The sequence below is a fragment of the Phytophthora sojae genome (genome assembly GCF_000149755.1).
Source record: "Phytophthora sojae unplaced genomic scaffold PHYSOscaffold_6, whole genome shotgun sequence".
NCBI lineage: Eukaryota > Oomycota > Peronosporomycetes > Peronosporales > Peronosporaceae > Phytophthora > Phytophthora sojae.
In genome coordinates this window covers 2,829,672-2,845,887 of record NW_009258120.1, presented here as the reverse complement: position 1 = coordinate 2,845,887, position 16,216 = coordinate 2,829,672, and the positions used below count along the sequence as shown (strand labels likewise).

Sequence of the window (16,216 nt, the reverse complement as noted above, 5' to 3'; positions counted from 1 at the left end):
CATTTGTAAACCTGCTCATCACAACCGAAGAGCTGCCAACTTGGTGGCTCCAAGCCCCTTCAGTACCTGCACCACCAAGAAACCCATGCGCGTCATTGCTCCACGTTTTGCCATCGTTGCGCTGCTGCTCGGAACGCAGTCAACACCTACTGAGGCGAAGTGCTTCTTTGGGACGTTCAAGTGCGGCGACGGTCAAGCCATTTGTCTGAATCCAATCACTGTCGGCAAATGCGCTTTCGATGCCGTTTGTCCCATCAAGCTCGATGCAATCATCACCACCCTGGGGAATGCACTCAAGGCCTTGACACCTGATCAACTGGACTTCGTCATCGACCTGGGAGTAGGGGAGATCAACTCCGTGTTCGACGACTTCAGAGACTGCTTCAAGGGGTTCGAGGCAGCAGCTCCACACGGTTCATTCGTGCGTCTCGGCGGCTTTGGATGCCGCAACAGCTCTGAAAGGCGCTGGGAAGTTTGCCAAATTGGCAGCAGGCAAGCTTGACAAGGCAAACGAAGCGCTGAATATCATCGAGGGCAACATTATCCCAGCGCTCAACAAGGAGTGCGGGTCAGGATGTCTTAACGAGGACACGTGCCCAGCACCGAGTACTATGACCACCACCACTATAGTGACCACCACGACAACAACGACTGGATGCGATGATGCGTCGACGGCTTCTAGCACGACGACGGATTCGACGGATTCAACCGCAATCACGCTGGAATACAAGGCCCCTTCTGGCTGCACGTGTCTGGCGATAAACGCAACAGCGTTCGACTACGATGCCGTCGCGTACAGCACTGGTGCCTGCGCACGCAACGTGGCCTACTTCATGGACGATCAAACACCGCCCTTGCTCGTCTCCAAGGCGTACTTTCCTGAGATGGGCTGCTTCGTCGGAAAGCAGCAGAACGGATGCACCGCGTCATACAAGTTGCAAGACGGCGACATCAGTTTGTCAGGCGAAATGCAATGGAGCCTGAACGACCTGCAATTCCAGTACTTCATCCCGTGCGTCGATCAGTACGGCCGAAAGTACTCGGAGCGCACTCAGAAGGTGGAGCTGCCCACAGCCACAACAGCAGCACCAGCGGCCTGAACAGAAAAGAACACGACCACGACGACCACGACAACAACCACAACGACCACCTCGGCCAGCAGCAAGAGCGCCGCGTCGAGCCTTCAAGGTGTGAGCCGCACAATAGCGGCAATTGTCATGGCGTCGGTGACGTGGTGGCTGATCGCTTAACCCTTTCGCGAATACTTCATTCTTGTATACTATACAAAATCAAGTAAGTTCGAAATAGAAGGAGGCATTTTGCCACTATCGGGCATGTAGCCATTCGTGTCCATCAATGGGTTCAATGATAGAAGGATGCAAAATGCCCCCATCGACAGGACCAATTAGAGCATTCTGATAGGCCAAAACGGTAGACTCGTGAAACCTGCGCCGCTGAAGAGTCGCCGACTTCTTGCGATTGGTCGGGCGCCGCCACTGCAGCGTGCTTAGCAGGCTTCCAAACACTGTGGGAGCTTTTATCTTCGCCATATCTTTCAATGAGCATCACCCTGCGCATACCGCCCCATCCCACCACCCCATCACTGACATCGAGGTCTTCAATTTGTATAACCTTTTGGGTTATGGTCGATCAATTTCGCCGGTACTAATGTTCGCAATACATCTGTACTGTGAAAATAAATGGATTCCCCTGCCCCAGGTCTTGGCCTCTCCCCCTTCACTTCGAAAAAAACGATGGCAAGATCAAAGCAAAGTGTGCCGACGGACGCTGCTGGTGCTGTGAAGTACCGACGCCTGACGCGCTCTCAAGATGTAAGCAGTGCTGAAATATCGAGAGGTACGGAAGAAAACAGCTAATGATAACATGTTTGCTGGGTTTTAATTACGTGTACTCTGCTATGACAGACGGCTGCTTTCACGAGAATTTGGCGAGATCTCCTACGTGATGGATGGACAGCGAAGCGGCCATCGTTGCGCAGTTTGGACACCCGCTACCGCTACATCCCACCGGATGGTGGTGTTGCTGGGCAAGAAGGCCGAGACTTTTTTAGGGGAGGAGGCAATAGTCGCGCACGTCACCAGCACTTTACAGCTCAATCTTGCTGCTGTGAGTGATACTGTTTCTGTACAAACTCGTGAACTTTCTAGTGTGCCCGTAGGCGATCACGATGATATGGTTGCGGGGTTGGCCGAGCGAGTTGTGGACGAAGATGCAAATGGTGCAGGCACAACTAATGACGACCACCCATCTCGCGGCGAAGGAGCTTTACTGGACCAGGACATGGATCGTATTGCGATTGGACGGGAAGGACGAGTGGAGCAAAAGGGACTCAGTCATGAGCAGACTGGTTGTGACGATGTCGGTGGTGGAGATCGTGATCGTCGGGGGCAAGGTCAAGGCTGCAGCCGGGTATTACTGCCCGAGAAGCACGGCCACACTGCAAACGCTGCTGGAGCAGCGAGGATTGCTCATTCGGTCGGTGGATGTGGTAGCGAACGGACCCCTGAAGTACGGGTTGAGGAGCCTATTCGAGGCGTTGCTGTGGGCGTGGATGCCACTGGTCGCGGGGAGAGATGTGTTACAGCTCGTTCGGGTCGTGGTCGTGGTCGCGGTCGGAGCGCTGGACGCGGTCGCGGTGGTCGATCTGGACGTGGACGCGGCCAGGAGGTGGGGGAAGGCACGGTGGCGAGGATCGCAGAGCAAAGTCATGCTTCATCGGATGAGGCAAATGGTGATATTGATGGCAGCGTCAGTTCTAAGTCTTACTTTGGTTTGGGGATGAACGAAGTTGAGTCACGGATAGCAAGCTCGCAAGCCGCTATAAGTTCGAGAAATTCAGTTGCACCACCAGCAAGCCCGGAGCACTACATCGGCAATCTCATCGCGTACACACCTTCAAAATCAAAGTGGCTTTTGACAAAAAAGTTGGAGTCGACGTTCAGTCCTGTGGGTTCAGCTTATTGTGGGTCGTGTGCGCCGACGGACTGTCCAAAACTAAGCTGTTCTGTACGAAGTGCGTTGGTTAGACACCATATTTCAGAAGCACTCACACTGGGTTCCGCTTGGAGTTCTACAACAAGGAATCGAAAATTATAGGTTGCTCACGCAAACTTCATCGAAGCCAACCTGGACAGCATTGACAACCGCGCACGCAGAAGACGATGAAGACCTCCCAAGAGTGTTTCTCTAGAAGACCTTGTTGAGGTAGAGGAGGGACCCGTGGAGTTTGACCCCGATCAGCCACTCCCGACAACATTGAAAGAGGTTGAGACTGTAAAAAGTATGCGGTTCGACCCCCGCGTTGAGATGAAAGCCCCCCATGACTTGTACGACAGGAAAAATGGAGCAAATGTAACTCGTGTGCGGCCTGAATATACGCACCTGTTTACTCATTCTGCGTCATCGAGTTTTCTGGTGTACATACCACTGTACGTTTGGCAGCAAGTGGTCAATGAGTGCAATGCGTACGCAAAGATCAAGGGCATCAACCTGGCACATCCTGTGACATTGGCGGAGCTGATGAAGTTCATTGGAATTCTATTTTTCATGACGATCACGGACAGAGGTGAATACTCTAACTACTGGGGGCCGCAACCAGAGGATATAATACTGGGCAACCAAACCTCGTCGGGGTTGGAGAAAGTCATGCCACTGAGGCGTTTCAAGCTGCTTCGAAAAGTGTTTTGCTTCCGGGCTGCGCCTCCATCTGCTCAGACTGATCCTGCCGCGCACATTCGGCCCCTCTTGAATTTGCTCACGTGTACTGGGGGAAAATATATTGAGCTGGGGGGGGGAGGTTGCCCTCGATGAGTGCAGTATCGCATGCCGCTCAAAGTTCGGGCGCCATGTTATTGTCTATAACCCGATGAAGCCAACAGGGAAGTATCACTTCCGGCTTTACGTGTTGTGTTGTGGTACGACATGGATTGCTGTGAATTTTCGATTTCATTGCAGTAGTACTATGGCTGACAGGCTGCAGGGCGTTGTGCCCACAGGTTCGGCAGAAGAACTTAGTGGAGAACTAGCGACAGCGAAGGTGTCTGCTGTCCGGAAGCTCGTTCTTGAAGCGGTTCGGCCTCTCTATGGATCCAATCGAATCGTGAACATGGATAACTACTATACTTCGGTCCAACTATTGCAGGCGCTGCGACTTAAAGGACTCTACGCACGAGGTACGGTGAGGGGTACAAGCAAGCACTTCCCCAAACACACAGTACTAGACAAGAACTCCGCAACTCGAGGCGATTATCGGCAAGGTGTGTCTTCCGAGCACAGTATCGTGGCTGCGTCGTGGTGCGATGGGAGTATTGTTCAGGTCATTTCGAACGCTGATTCGTCGGTGATAGGGACTGTGGATCGCCAAGTGGGAGCGACTAAGCAAACTTACCCGGCATCTATGTGTGTGAAAGAGTATAATGCGCACATGCAAGGCGTCGACAGACTCGACCAGACTCGGGCGCGTTTCTCCATTGCTGACGGCAGCTCGTTCAAGCCGTGGCATAAGAAACTGGCGCTTGGCCTCATCGATATTGCCAGATCAAACGCGTATCTAACGCGCCGTCAGGTGGTAGATATGTCTAAAGACCGCGATTCGCACAGGGATTTCATGATTCAACTTTCATCGGAGCTAATTTCTGGCAAATGGGTCGATTCGCCGAGTGATGGCCGTATTGCGTTTGATGTCGTTGGTTCCGACGAGCCAATCCCTTTGCTAGTTCTTTCGACAGCAGTACCGCAGTCTACCATTCCTGACGGAAGCCCCCACAAGCGGTGTGTTGCTGTGACATCACGACAAGCCCTCGGTGATTGCAGTAGAAAGCGGCGCGCGTGTGTTGTCTGTCGCTGGGAGGATCGATACGCGACGGAAAAGACCGACTATTGCGGTAGACATAATGTTTGGCTTTGCCGCAGCATTTACCAGCAAGAAATCAAGCCGTATATGTGCACGGAGACGGACCTGACATGTTGGGAAAAGTTTCATCGCTACTACGTTCCTAACCAACTCTTCTCAGAGAAAGGCAACCTCCGTACATCATCATCGCTGTATAAGTTGAAGGAGACGTCCATGGTACCCTCAAACACTCCGACAGAGCAACCCCGACCTCGCGCCGCTCGATCGATCGTGAGCGATCTGAACGATACTTCCGTGTGAGTAGGTTGGCAATGCTTTAATATGTAAATATACGAAGGATGCTTCCTATGCTACCTTGCCAAATTGTTATTCCGTGTGTACAGAGCTGATGCGTGCGCAAAGTTGAGTTGCACATTGGTCGCTGGTTATAATGTAGTGGGATTTACAGATTATCTAGCTGCCGTTCCTACCAACGCAATAGTGCAATCTCGTCGGTCAGTCGGCTCGGTGCTGCCATTGGTCGTTCCGCGTGGACAACGCGTCCAGGACGTGCGTGGAGTCGCCCGGCGTCTTGTCAATTCATCTGAAGGTGGTCTCGGGGTTGACTACGACGTCCAGAAGCAGCGTGGTGGTGTCGGCTACCTCGTTCACCATAGTCGTCAGCAGCCTGCTGTAAAACAACCTGCACAACAGTCATCGCCTTCAAGGTGGCAGCCTCTCCCACCATGATGGCCGTGCGCACACTGCCCAGAATGATGACCTTCAGCAGCGTTGAAGGGCAGATGCTGCGCACTTTCGGTAGCCATGGGATGCAGTGGCCCCAGTCCCGATGTCTGCCGAGATGATACTTGGTATCGAGAAGCTTGGCCACGCCCACGGTCAAACGCAGACCTGATACCCAAGTCGTTGGCGAAGCTCACGCAGTACAGCGCCCTACTGCTTAGTGGTGTGGCAGCCGGAGAAACCTCCGTAGCGTGCTATCCAGCCGTGTAGAAGTAGCAATCGTACTGTGGCGGGCAGGATTCCGCCGGCGCAGGTGCACCACGCCCGGCATGGCGGCATGAACTTGGGGATGTCGTCTCGTATGACGCCAAGCTCGGTGTCCAGCTGTAGCAAAGCGTTCCGCGGCTGCGACGTAGACATCGATCGTAGGGTTCAGCAACCGACGCCAACTACGATGTCCAGCAGCACCGACGTCGAGTACAGCGTCCAACAGCTCGGATGTAGACGCCAAGCATGACGCACACCAGCACCGACGACATGCATGGCGCTCTGCGGCTTTGCCGCCACGAACGAGGCTCAGTAGTATACCGAGATCCGGCAACGACGACGTCGAGCATGACGCTCACCAGCACCGACGACAAGCATGGCGTCAGCGGCTCCGACACCAAGAACAAAGCTCAGCGACTCCGACGTCGAGCACGGCGTCCAGTGGCTTCGAAGAAGCCCTCGGGTGCATTACTCAGCGGGCAAGGGTGTGAGCTTCGCGGGGCTGACTTCGATCATGACGGCCAGTATCGAGACCATGTCGACGCGCACGGTGCGCAACGGGCCTTCGTGTTGCTGGAGGCGAACAGGGCGGGACGTTGCTCGGTGGACGTGCTCCTTGTGGCGTCTGCCCAGACGCGGGACTCGTCATGGGCATGGGGGTCTTCAGCTTGGCAGCATCCGTGAGCATGGGGTTCGTGAGTAGGGCGCCGAGTAGCTTGGTGGCAAAACGCTGGCGCAGTTTGCAGGAGCCGGCAAAATCGGAAGTGAGCGATTGATTTGAAGCGGCGCCGCGCGCGCAAGATCGCGGTTTGGCGCCCAAAGCTTTAGTTAATTCCACCAATTGCCGCCCGCTGCTACATTGACCAGCCAATCACCACACAGCGTTATCACGATCGCTACCTGTGATTGGCGGGATTAGCAAAACCGAAGACATAGGCGAAACTCTCTGAGCGATTATTGGTAGAAATAGAGGAAGCAAAAAGACCGCAAAAGCTTGGATACGCTGCAGCTAACCGCAAAATTTGCGTTTTGCCTGAATGGGTGCGCTGCCGATCGATAGCGACGCACGTACCTAAAACAATACGTGTGGTAGGAAGAGGATCTAGAACAAGCGGAAATGGTAGTTCATACAGTTAGAAATAAGCACCACGGTAGTCTGCAAAAGCTACTTGACGTACACGCGCAGCAATTTCACCCCTGCCGCCTCTGTCGTTCACACCACCGTATTGTCCCGGTGTCACCGCCGCCGCACCAGCTGTATTTAGCACCGCCATTTGGCCGTCGCAGAAATCTAATCAAACGACCAGTAGCGGTATGATGGCGCCGGCAAAACTGCGCGTTGCTCAACTCCGTTTGCGTAAGGGTATGCGCCTTTAATGGCGCCGCGGTGTCCTGGCGGCAGCCCCAACCCGCGCGTGCTGTTGGCAGCGTGGACACTTTGGCCGCAGTGATGGTCTGCACCCAGCACTACTCAAGCCTGCATCCAGCACTACTCAGGTTACCACCTGCGTAATCTTGTTGCTGGCAGCGTGCTCGCTGCCCGGCACATTTTGCGTGGGGATATTGCCGATGATGGCGCCGTGGTGTCCTGGCACCTGAAAAGCCAAGCTAATAGTAGTAAACGTCGATCGCCATGACCATCACGTGACCCTCCCCCTGTACTACTCACTGGTGCGTCACCACTAACTGTATACTGCTGTTGGGTGAACAGTTGGGTGAACACACGACGAGCGGTGCATTCGCCGCTACATCCTATATTGTCCCGGATCAAAGACGGCGCGCTAAAGGGAGGAGGTTAATGCAGAGATTTTGGCCGCAACGAAGAGCTATTCAAACGGCCACTAATGTAGCGATGGCGCACCGGACGCACACTGTCTGGCTGCCTTCATGTGAGGATTTGTTTCGAGTCATCGCTGCAGTGACTTCTTAGAAAGGGTTAGCAATAATTCATGTTATTATTTCTGAAACCAGACACATTGCTGCTTCAATACATGACGCTTTTGTGAGTAATAAAAATGCGTATGTTCCTTCCACAGCGCACAGTTTATTTTCTTGACTTGTATGTACACTAAAAGGGTGGGCTCGTCCGGAACCAAATAGCTCGATAACCCCCCCCCACACCACTTATCGTTTGTTCGCCCAACAGCAGTGTACAGTTAGTGGTGACGCACCAGTGAGTAGTACAGGGGGAGGGTCACGTGATGGTCATGGCGATCGACGTTTACTACTATTAGCTTGGCTTTTCAGGTGCCAGGACACCACGGCGCCATCATCGGCAATATCCCCACGCAAAATGTGCCGGGCAGCGAGCACGCTGCCAGCAACAAGATTACGCAGGTGGTAACCTGAGTAGTGCTGGATGCAGGCTTGAGTAGTGCTGGGTGCAGACCATCACTGCGGCCAAAGTGTCCACGCTGCCAACAGCACGCGCGGGTTGGGGCTGCCGCCAGGACACCGCGGCGCCATTAAAGGCGCATACCCTTACGCAAACGGAGTTGAGCAACGCGCAGTTTTGCCGGCGCCATCATACCGCTACTGGTCGTTTGATTAGATTTCTGCGACGGCCAAATGGCGGTGCTAAATACAGCTGGTGCGGCGGCGGTGACACCGGGACAATACGGTGGTGTGAACGACAGAGGCGGCAGGGGTGAAATTGCTGCGCGTGTACGTCAAGTAGCTTTTGCAGACTACCGTGGTGCTTATTTCTAACTGTATGAACTACCATTTCCGCTTGTTCTAGATCCTCTTCCTACCACACGTATTGTTTTAGGTACGTGCGTCGCTATCGATCGGCAGCGCACCCATTCAGGCAAAACGCAAATTTTGCGGTTAGCTGCAGCGTATCCAAGCTTTTGCGGTCTTTTTGCTTCCTCTATTTCTACCAATAATCGCTCAGAGAGTTTCGCCTATGTCTTCGGTTTTGCTAATCCCGCCAATCACAGGTAGCGATCGTGATAACGCTGTGTGGTGATTGGCTGGTCAATGTAGCAGCGGGCGGCAATTGGTGGAATTAACTAAAGCTTTGGGCGCCAAACCGCGATCTTGCGCGCGCGGCGCCGCTTCAAATCAATCGCTCACTTCCGATTTTGCCGGCTCCTGCAAACTGCGCCAGCGTTTTGCCACCAAGCTACTCGGCGCCCTACTCACGAACCCCATGCTCACGGATGCTGCCAAGCTGAAGACCCCCATGCCCATGACGAGTCCCGCGTCTGGGCAGACGCCACAAGGAGCACGTCCACCGAGCAACGTCCCGCCCTGTTCGCCTCCAGCAACACGAAGGCCCGTTGCGCACCGTGCGCGTCGACATGGTCTCGATACTGGCCGTCATGATCGAAGTCAGCCCCGCGAAGCTCACACCCTTGCCCGCTGAGTAATGCACCCGAGGGCTTCTTCGAAGCCACTGGACGCCGTGCTCGACGTCGGAGTCGCTGAGCTTTGTTCTTGGTGTCGGAGCCGCTGACGCCATGCTTGTCGTCGGTGCTGGTGAGCGTCATGCTCGACGTCGTCGTTGCCGGATCTCGGTATACTACTGAGCCTCGTTCGTGGCGGCAAAGCCGCAGAGCGCCATGCATGTCGTCGGTGCTGGTGTGCGTCATGCTTGGCGTCTACATCCGAGCTGTTGGACGCTGTACTCGACGTCGGTGCTGCTGGACATCGTAGTTGGCGTCGGTTGCTGAACCCTACGATCGATGTCTACGTCGCAGCCGCGGAACGCTTTGCTACAGCTGGACACCGAGCTTGGCGTCATACGAGACGACATCCCCAAGTTCATGCCGCCATGCCGGGCGTGGTGCACCTGCGCCGGCGGAATCCTGCCCGCCACAGTACGATTGCTACTTCTACACGGCTGGATAGCACGCTACGGAGGTTTCTCCGGCTGCCACACCACTAAGCAGTAGGGCGCTGTACTGCGTGAGCTTCGCCAACGACTTGGGTATCAGGTCTGCGTTTGACCGTGGGCGTGGCCAAGCTTCTCGATACCAAGTATCATCTCGGCAGACATCGGGACTGGGGCCACTGCATCCCATGGCTACCGAAAGTGCGCAGCATCTGCCCTTCAACGCTGCTGAAGGTCATCATTCTGGGCAGTGTGCGCACGGCCATCATGGTGGGAGAGGCTGCCACCTTGAAGGCGATGACTGTTGTGCAGGTTGTTTTACAGCAGGCTGCTGACGACTATGGTGAACGAGGTAGCCGACACCACCACGCTGCTTCTGGACGTCGTAGTCAACCCCGAGACCACCTTCAGATGAATTGACAAGACGCCGGGCGACTCCACGCACGTCCTGGACGCGTTGTCCACGCGGAACGACCAATGGCAGCACCGAGCCGACTGACCGACGAGATTGCACTATTGCGTTGGTAGGAACGGCAGCTAGATAATCTGTAAATCCCACTACATTATAACCAGCGACCAATGTGTAACCCGGCTTTACTTGTCCACTGTACACGTCCGATAACAGCTCCAAGCGACATTAACCACAACTGTAGTGAAAGACAACTTAGCATGTAATACAAAGAGAAAAAGAAATTGACAGGCTTACAACTCGTACAAACTGGCGCTTGCCTTACGCTAGAGTTTGTAGTAGTGTTCTGTCAGAGAGAACGTTTCACAGCGTTGACGGTGAAAGCGCTTTGGTGGCAGTGTGTCGGGGGCCATTCCGAACGGCTGTTAACCACTCAGGAGAACGGTAGTAGCAGAACTTCTCGCAGTTACAAATCTTCCGCTGGAGTCGCTCGTCTTCAAGCTGCTCGGCCAATACGTCCACAACTTCCATGGCCCTCGAAAGAAAAGCCATCAGATTGTAGCTTCGCTCACGCTTGAAACCATCAACAAGGTGCCGGTTGCGTGCGTCGTCACCAGCAAGAGCGTCGGCCTGTAGCGCAACGTATTTCTCCACATGAACGTCTAAAGCACGGCGTTTTCGCGATAGGTACGCATCCAGATACTATAGGCGAGCTTTGATATCCTTGCGGGTGATCTATAACATAATCAAGTGAATGCAAGTAAGCGACCTAAGAAGCCATTATAAAGTTCCGACAAAAAGCTTACCTCAGAGATCTCCATCGAAGTCTTCCACCAACGCATGATAAAGACAAAGTCGTGTAGGAGCTTACCGGTGAACTCACCGCCGCTTTCCCACGCAGCAGCATAGACAGAGTACATTTCTTTCACTGGTAGCGCCGCAATAAATCATCTACGTCCACCGAGGACCCGAACCCGCGCTCGTATTCCTTGACATGACCGTACCCTTAGCAAACATACAGTTTACCAAACGTCACAATGTACAAACGTACTCGGTCTTCCGAAGGCCAGTAGACTGGATTGAGGGCGTCAAACTCTACTTCCATTTCACAGCTGAAGAAAGAAAGTGCTTGTACAAGGGGAAGCAATAAGGATGCTGTTTGACGGAGATTATATGCTATGCCATGCCTACCTTTTTGAGATTTTCCGCTGGATCGCCGTAAATGCTCCTGCCATCCGATGCGTGTCGTTTGATCGGAGCAGCAAACTATACAGGGCAGTTAGCAACCAATCCACACGCAAAAACTTTCAACACGCACGAGAAACCTTTACATAGTCGCCTTTGCGACGGAAATCCATCTTTGGCGTACGCGGCGAGTTCGAGACTGACACTCAGCCTCCATTCACCAGTGGTGGTGAATCACCACCACGTTAAATCAACCGCAAGTACCACGACGGTTTCGTGTAGCCGCCTTCAAGCTGCTCATCTACCAAAGACAGGAATCTATCGCGTAAATTTCATCACATTTAGCAGGGTTTCATCTGTTTTTGGAGGTGAAAGCCCAGCCGAGCATACATTACTCCTATTCGCCTTACACTGGATTGGTCAAAATAAAATTGGGTGAGGTTGAGCGCCCCTTCGGGTGGAAGAAGGCATTATGCCCCTTTCGAAGGGTTGGAATCGCACCTTGTTTTCAAAAATACCTCGATGGGAGCATTATGCACCCTTCGTTCACGAAAGGGTTAATCGAGATCCGAAGGATGTAACTTACATCATGTAAGCGACCTACTGGCTGACTGCAAGCCGATCTCTTATACTGCACAAGATCGCGGCAGGATAAAAACAAATCAGTGATCATGACAGGAAAAGAGAACATGGAGTGCAGCGAGTACTCCTTGTTCTCTTTTACTGCCATGATCATCGAGTTTTTTTATTTCTAATCATATTAGGTACTTAACAATGCAAGCGAAAATAACAACACGAGTTTCTAAGGAAAATGACATCAAGAACTTTGTCGTCATCAAAGTAAGCACACATCATTAATCCATAACAGTTCCTTGTCGCCGAAACCCGGAATTCGAGTGTAAAATATATGCCTGAACGAAAGGATGAAAGTGCAGCAACAATGGCAGGGCATCCATTGGTGTTAATACAAACACCAAGCTCTGCTTGACTCAAAAAAATCTCGGACTTCTGTTTCTTAAATTAACGAGCAAAAATTTCGCTTGTTATCATCACAAGATCGACCTTAAACTGACTCCGTTAGAAGTTGTACCCAAGCCTCGCAAAGTTGAACGTGAAGTCGGCACCTAGCGTCAGTACAAACACCAAATAGTTAGTAAGCTTACTTTCGCTCTCCACATCAACCCAGCAAAGTATGGAAATGTACCGAAATGAACGACACGGAAACACCACCATCCAGATCATCAACTTGCCCTGAATAAGAGGTCTTTGCGCTTTCAATACGAACGCCAAATGATACAGCGCGTTCATCCCGCAACTGCGCTTGACCATAATCACGAGTACCCAGAACGATGCGATCTGCAACAGTCCAAACACGAAGACAGGAAGGACGGTGGCACCCACGTTGTCGAGGGCGACACCAGCCATTTCGGTGTGATATCAGGCTCTTGGGAGGTGAACCATGATCAGAATGTAAAGGGTGGAATAACGGCTTCCAGGTAGGCAGTGACAACGAGACATTCCAGGTAAACAGTAGCTCCAAAGCATTGTGCAGCATTTTGGACTGATCCACTGCCGCAACCTTTTCGAGACGAACACTTTCTGTGGGTCGCACTTCCTCTGGTAAGGTTAAGTCAGCCGTGAAGGGGTAAACAGTGTTACAAAATATAGGAGACCCATGCTTATCATAGTAAAGGCACGACAATGGCTGAATTAATTCGAGTTTTCTTGGTGTGAATATACTTCAGCTTTTGGCATATGTTCAGCAGATCCGCGTCCTCCGCGGATAGTTGATGAGGAAAGCACGAGTAAATCCGGACGTCTGTGAGCTTCACCTTCTTGAATTTGTCGGGATTTTGACACAACGAGCAGATAATGCCCAACATATCACCAGGATTACCACAGTCGGTGTAGTGTCGAAGCATCTTTCGAATGGAAATCGTCCGATGGTGCAACCCGTACAGCATTATGACTGTCTGCGAGAGATCCGTGACGGAAATCGCCACAATAGCCAGCACCGAGAACGCGCTCTGCATACACGTCGCCACGTAGATGGCATTGAAGTAATCGACAGTGAAGATCACCGACTCTGGCGCAATGTCTTCAACGTGAGCGACGCACCGCAAAACAATATTTTTGATCCCCACCTTGATCACGGGTAGAAGCGGAATCACCAAGAACTGGTACTTCGATCCCTCGGCAAGCCGAAACAACAGTTCGTAGACTGGATACACAAACATCATCAGGATCTGAGCGTACAGAAAGTTCATGTACTTGACGAGCTGTTCTCGACGCGTCAGAAGTTTCTGCACAGCATTTCCGCCCATAATGACCCGAAATAATACGATGTGGAGAATGTTGTAGATCGGGGTCATGGTCAAAATGGAGAACGGGAGAGGGAAGATCAAGTACGCTTCAATGGGGATCGTACGAGCGGTGAACAGTATTGAGACTCACGTAGAAAGCAGCACTAATCGTCGTGTAGAGATCGTAAATCCTTCAATAAAATAAACCGCTTGACCCGTAGAGAAGTGCGTTATCACGAAGGTGAGGATTACAACTCGAATCCAGAATCCGTAATTCACTCGCCAGCCGTCTGTTGGATCTCGAAGAGGGATCGACTCTTGGACGAAGACAAGGACGATCATTGGTAGTGGCGTCGCGACACATACCAATAGTGCGTTTAGCCCACTTGAATGCTGCGCGTAAGTCTCCAAGGCTAGCAGTCGATGGACGGAATACTTGCCGCCGTAATAGCTCACTTGTAGTCGCTTCCAGGCATGAAGCAGCCTCGCTCCATGCGCTCGTAGTGTGTTGACCATCTTGCAACGAAGTAAGTGGAAACGAGTGGCAAAGTCCAACAAAAGTCCATGTTGCAGCCCAAGAACACTCCAAACATTAATAATTACAGCGCTATATTTCAATTTATTACATCTTTGCTAATCCAAGGTGTAGTAGGCAAGCAAGCATCAGCAGACACAGTCATCTTTCTCCAAAATATCGTAGATAATTGTGTAAAATGAAGAAACTTTCATGAAAAATCAAATCCACAACTTTAGTAGTTTCATTATATACAAACAGGGAGAACAACTGATTTATGTGCCTCTATGCCGAGGTTGGAGCCTAATCGCTCGAGAAATTGTACCCGAAACCTTTGAACTTGAACGTAAAATCTACTCCTGCACAACCATAAAAACACAACAATGAGTTCACATTGACCGACAGAACATAACTACTGTAGCCCAATGTATTGCGGATCCGAGTACTGTACAACGTACCAAAATGCATGACACGGAAGCACAAGGTGATCATCACCCACACGATCAACTTTATCTGGATCAGCGACCTCTGCGACTCGAGCACAAACGCGAGGTGGTAAATCGCCCGCATCCTGCAGTTCCGTTTGATCACGACCACCAACAGCACGAGCGGTGCGATCTCAAGTAGACCGAACGTGAACACAGGTAGAATCCTCGCTACCACGTTGTCCGGCGTCATGCCGACCATTTCAGTGTGATATCTGGAGCTCGGCAGGTGTACCATCACCAATATGTACGCGGTGTAGAACAACGGAATGACGGCTTCTAGGTACGCGGTGACAACGAGGCACTCCACAGTGAACAGGACCTCAAGTGAATCTCGCAGGAACGTCGGGTGGTCGATAGTATTAGTGTGGGAGCTTTTATTCGTAGTGAGTCGTTTTCCTTGCTGGACTGGAGGAGTTGCCATGTTTACAAGGTCTGAAGTTGGTTGAATGGAGCCATTACGACTTCTGGAGCAGAGCCAGTGGTTCAAAGCTGGTTTACGAGATGGAACACCATCAGCAGTTGGATATGGTACAACTGCTGTTGACTTCTTTGCTTGTTGCTGTATAGATCATCTTCGTTCATAGTAGTTTCCAGCGTATCCAGGAGATTTGCGTCTGATTCAGAGAGGTGGTGAGCGAAACACGAACGAATTGTAAGCCCCGCTCGATTCTGCTTCGTAAATTTTACAGGATCTCGACACAAAGCAGATAAAACACTGAGCAGTAGGTCCTACTTCTCCCTCTCTGAGGATGCTTGAACGCTAGTGAGAAGTTTTGATGAGATAGTAGTGTAATCCGTACAACATGGCAGCGGTTTGAGATAAATCCGTGACGGTGATCATTGAGATGGAGAGGACGGAGGACGCCGTTTGCATGCACGTCGCAGTGTAGATGGCATTGAAGAAATCCACCGTGAAAATCACCGCCTCCGGTACCATATCCTCCGCATGCATCATGGATTTTCGCACGATATTCTTGAGAAAAACTCTGATCACGGGTAAAAGCAGGATCACCAGAAGCTGGTAGTGCGAGCCTTCAGCTGTGCGGAACAACACCTCGTAGATTGGGTACACGAACATCATGGCGACTTGAGCATGTAAGTTGTTCAAGAACCGCTTGAATTGTTCCGGCTGGGCCTTGGTACGTTCGATAGCCTCAGCCCCCACCACAATTCGGAGTGAAATGAGGTAAATAATATTGTAGATCGGGGTCATGGTAAGCACGGAGAACGGGATCGGGAAGATCAAATAGGCAGAAATGAGCATTGTACACGCAGTGAGAAGTACCGAAACGCAGGTGGAGAGCTGTACCAGTTGGCGGACAGAGTAATGAATCCCCTCGAGGAAGTAATTTATCGGGCTTGTGGACGAGTAAGTTATCACGAAAGTCAGCATCGTCACGCGTATCCACTGGCCGTAATTGGCGCTCCATCCGTCTTTCAGGCCGCGAAGCGGAATCGATTCTTGAATAAAAACGATGATTGCCATGGGTAGTGGAGCTCCAATGCACACGAGGAGAGCGCGTAATGGCGACGTATTCTTTGTGTAAGTCTCCAAAGCGAGTAGACGGTGGATGGAGTACGACCCTCCGTAATAGCTCACTTGAAGCCGCTTCCAA

The 16,216-nt window shown here is 51.9% G+C and overlaps 8 protein-coding genes across 8 annotated transcripts; 5 read left to right on the top strand and 3 right to left on the bottom strand.

Annotated features, from left to right (window-relative positions):
- Positions 1-85: 85 nt before the first annotated feature.
- On the top strand, positions 86-1,100 carry PHYSODRAFT_249349 (hypothetical protein; the record flags this gene model as incomplete). Its single annotated transcript, XM_009532871.1, has 2 exons — positions 86-413; positions 454-1,100. The coding sequence occupies 2 exons, from the start codon at positions 86-88 to the stop codon at positions 1,098-1,100; spliced, it is 975 nt and encodes a 324-aa protein (XP_009531166.1).
- Positions 1,101-1,934: 834 nt separating this feature from the next.
- Positions 1,935-2,135, top strand: PHYSODRAFT_511447 (hypothetical protein; the record flags this gene model as incomplete). The annotated part of the gene is made up of 1 exon (XM_009532870.1): positions 1,935-2,135. A coding segment is annotated over one exon (201 nt), but the record flags the coding sequence as incomplete, so codon positions are not given.
- Positions 2,136-2,356: 221 nt separating this feature from the next.
- Positions 2,357-2,803, top strand: PHYSODRAFT_335474 (hypothetical protein; the record flags this gene model as incomplete). The annotated part of the gene is made up of 1 exon (XM_009532869.1): positions 2,357-2,803. The coding sequence occupies one exon, from the start codon at positions 2,357-2,359 to the stop codon at positions 2,801-2,803; it is 447 nt and encodes a 148-aa protein (XP_009531164.1).
- Positions 2,804-5,452: 2,649 nt separating this feature from the next.
- PHYSODRAFT_335473 (hypothetical protein) lies at positions 5,453-5,927 on the bottom strand (the record flags this gene model as incomplete). The annotated part of the gene is made up of 3 exons (XM_009532868.1): positions 5,453-5,478; positions 5,516-5,764; positions 5,882-5,927. 3 exons carry the CDS (start codon positions 5,925-5,927, stop codon positions 5,453-5,455), a joined length of 321 nt encoding a protein of 106 aa, XP_009531163.1.
- A 182-nt stretch (positions 5,928-6,109) lies between these two features.
- Positions 6,110-6,547, top strand: PHYSODRAFT_335472 (hypothetical protein; the record flags this gene model as incomplete). Its single annotated transcript, XM_009532867.1, has 1 exon — positions 6,110-6,547. One exon carries the CDS (start codon positions 6,110-6,112, stop codon positions 6,545-6,547), a length of 438 nt encoding a protein of 145 aa, XP_009531162.1.
- A 2,474-nt stretch (positions 6,548-9,021) lies between these two features.
- PHYSODRAFT_335471 (hypothetical protein) lies at positions 9,022-9,459 on the bottom strand (the record flags this gene model as incomplete). Its single annotated transcript, XM_009532866.1, has 1 exon — positions 9,022-9,459. One exon carries the CDS (start codon positions 9,457-9,459, stop codon positions 9,022-9,024), a length of 438 nt encoding a protein of 145 aa, XP_009531161.1.
- A 182-nt stretch (positions 9,460-9,641) lies between these two features.
- On the top strand, positions 9,642-10,116 carry PHYSODRAFT_335470 (hypothetical protein; the record flags this gene model as incomplete). Its single annotated transcript, XM_009532865.1, has 3 exons — positions 9,642-9,687; positions 9,805-10,053; positions 10,091-10,116. The coding sequence occupies 3 exons, from the start codon at positions 9,642-9,644 to the stop codon at positions 10,114-10,116; spliced, it is 321 nt and encodes a 106-aa protein (XP_009531160.1).
- Positions 10,117-12,372: 2,256 nt separating this feature from the next.
- On the bottom strand, positions 12,373-15,864 carry PHYSODRAFT_335469 (hypothetical protein; the record flags this gene model as incomplete). Its single annotated transcript, XM_009532864.1, has 5 exons — positions 12,373-12,419; positions 12,513-12,651; positions 13,128-13,705; positions 14,571-14,971; positions 15,401-15,864. The coding sequence occupies 5 exons, from the start codon at positions 15,862-15,864 to the stop codon at positions 12,373-12,375; spliced, it is 1,629 nt and encodes a 542-aa protein (XP_009531159.1).
- Between the last annotated feature and the right edge of the window lie 352 nt (positions 15,865-16,216).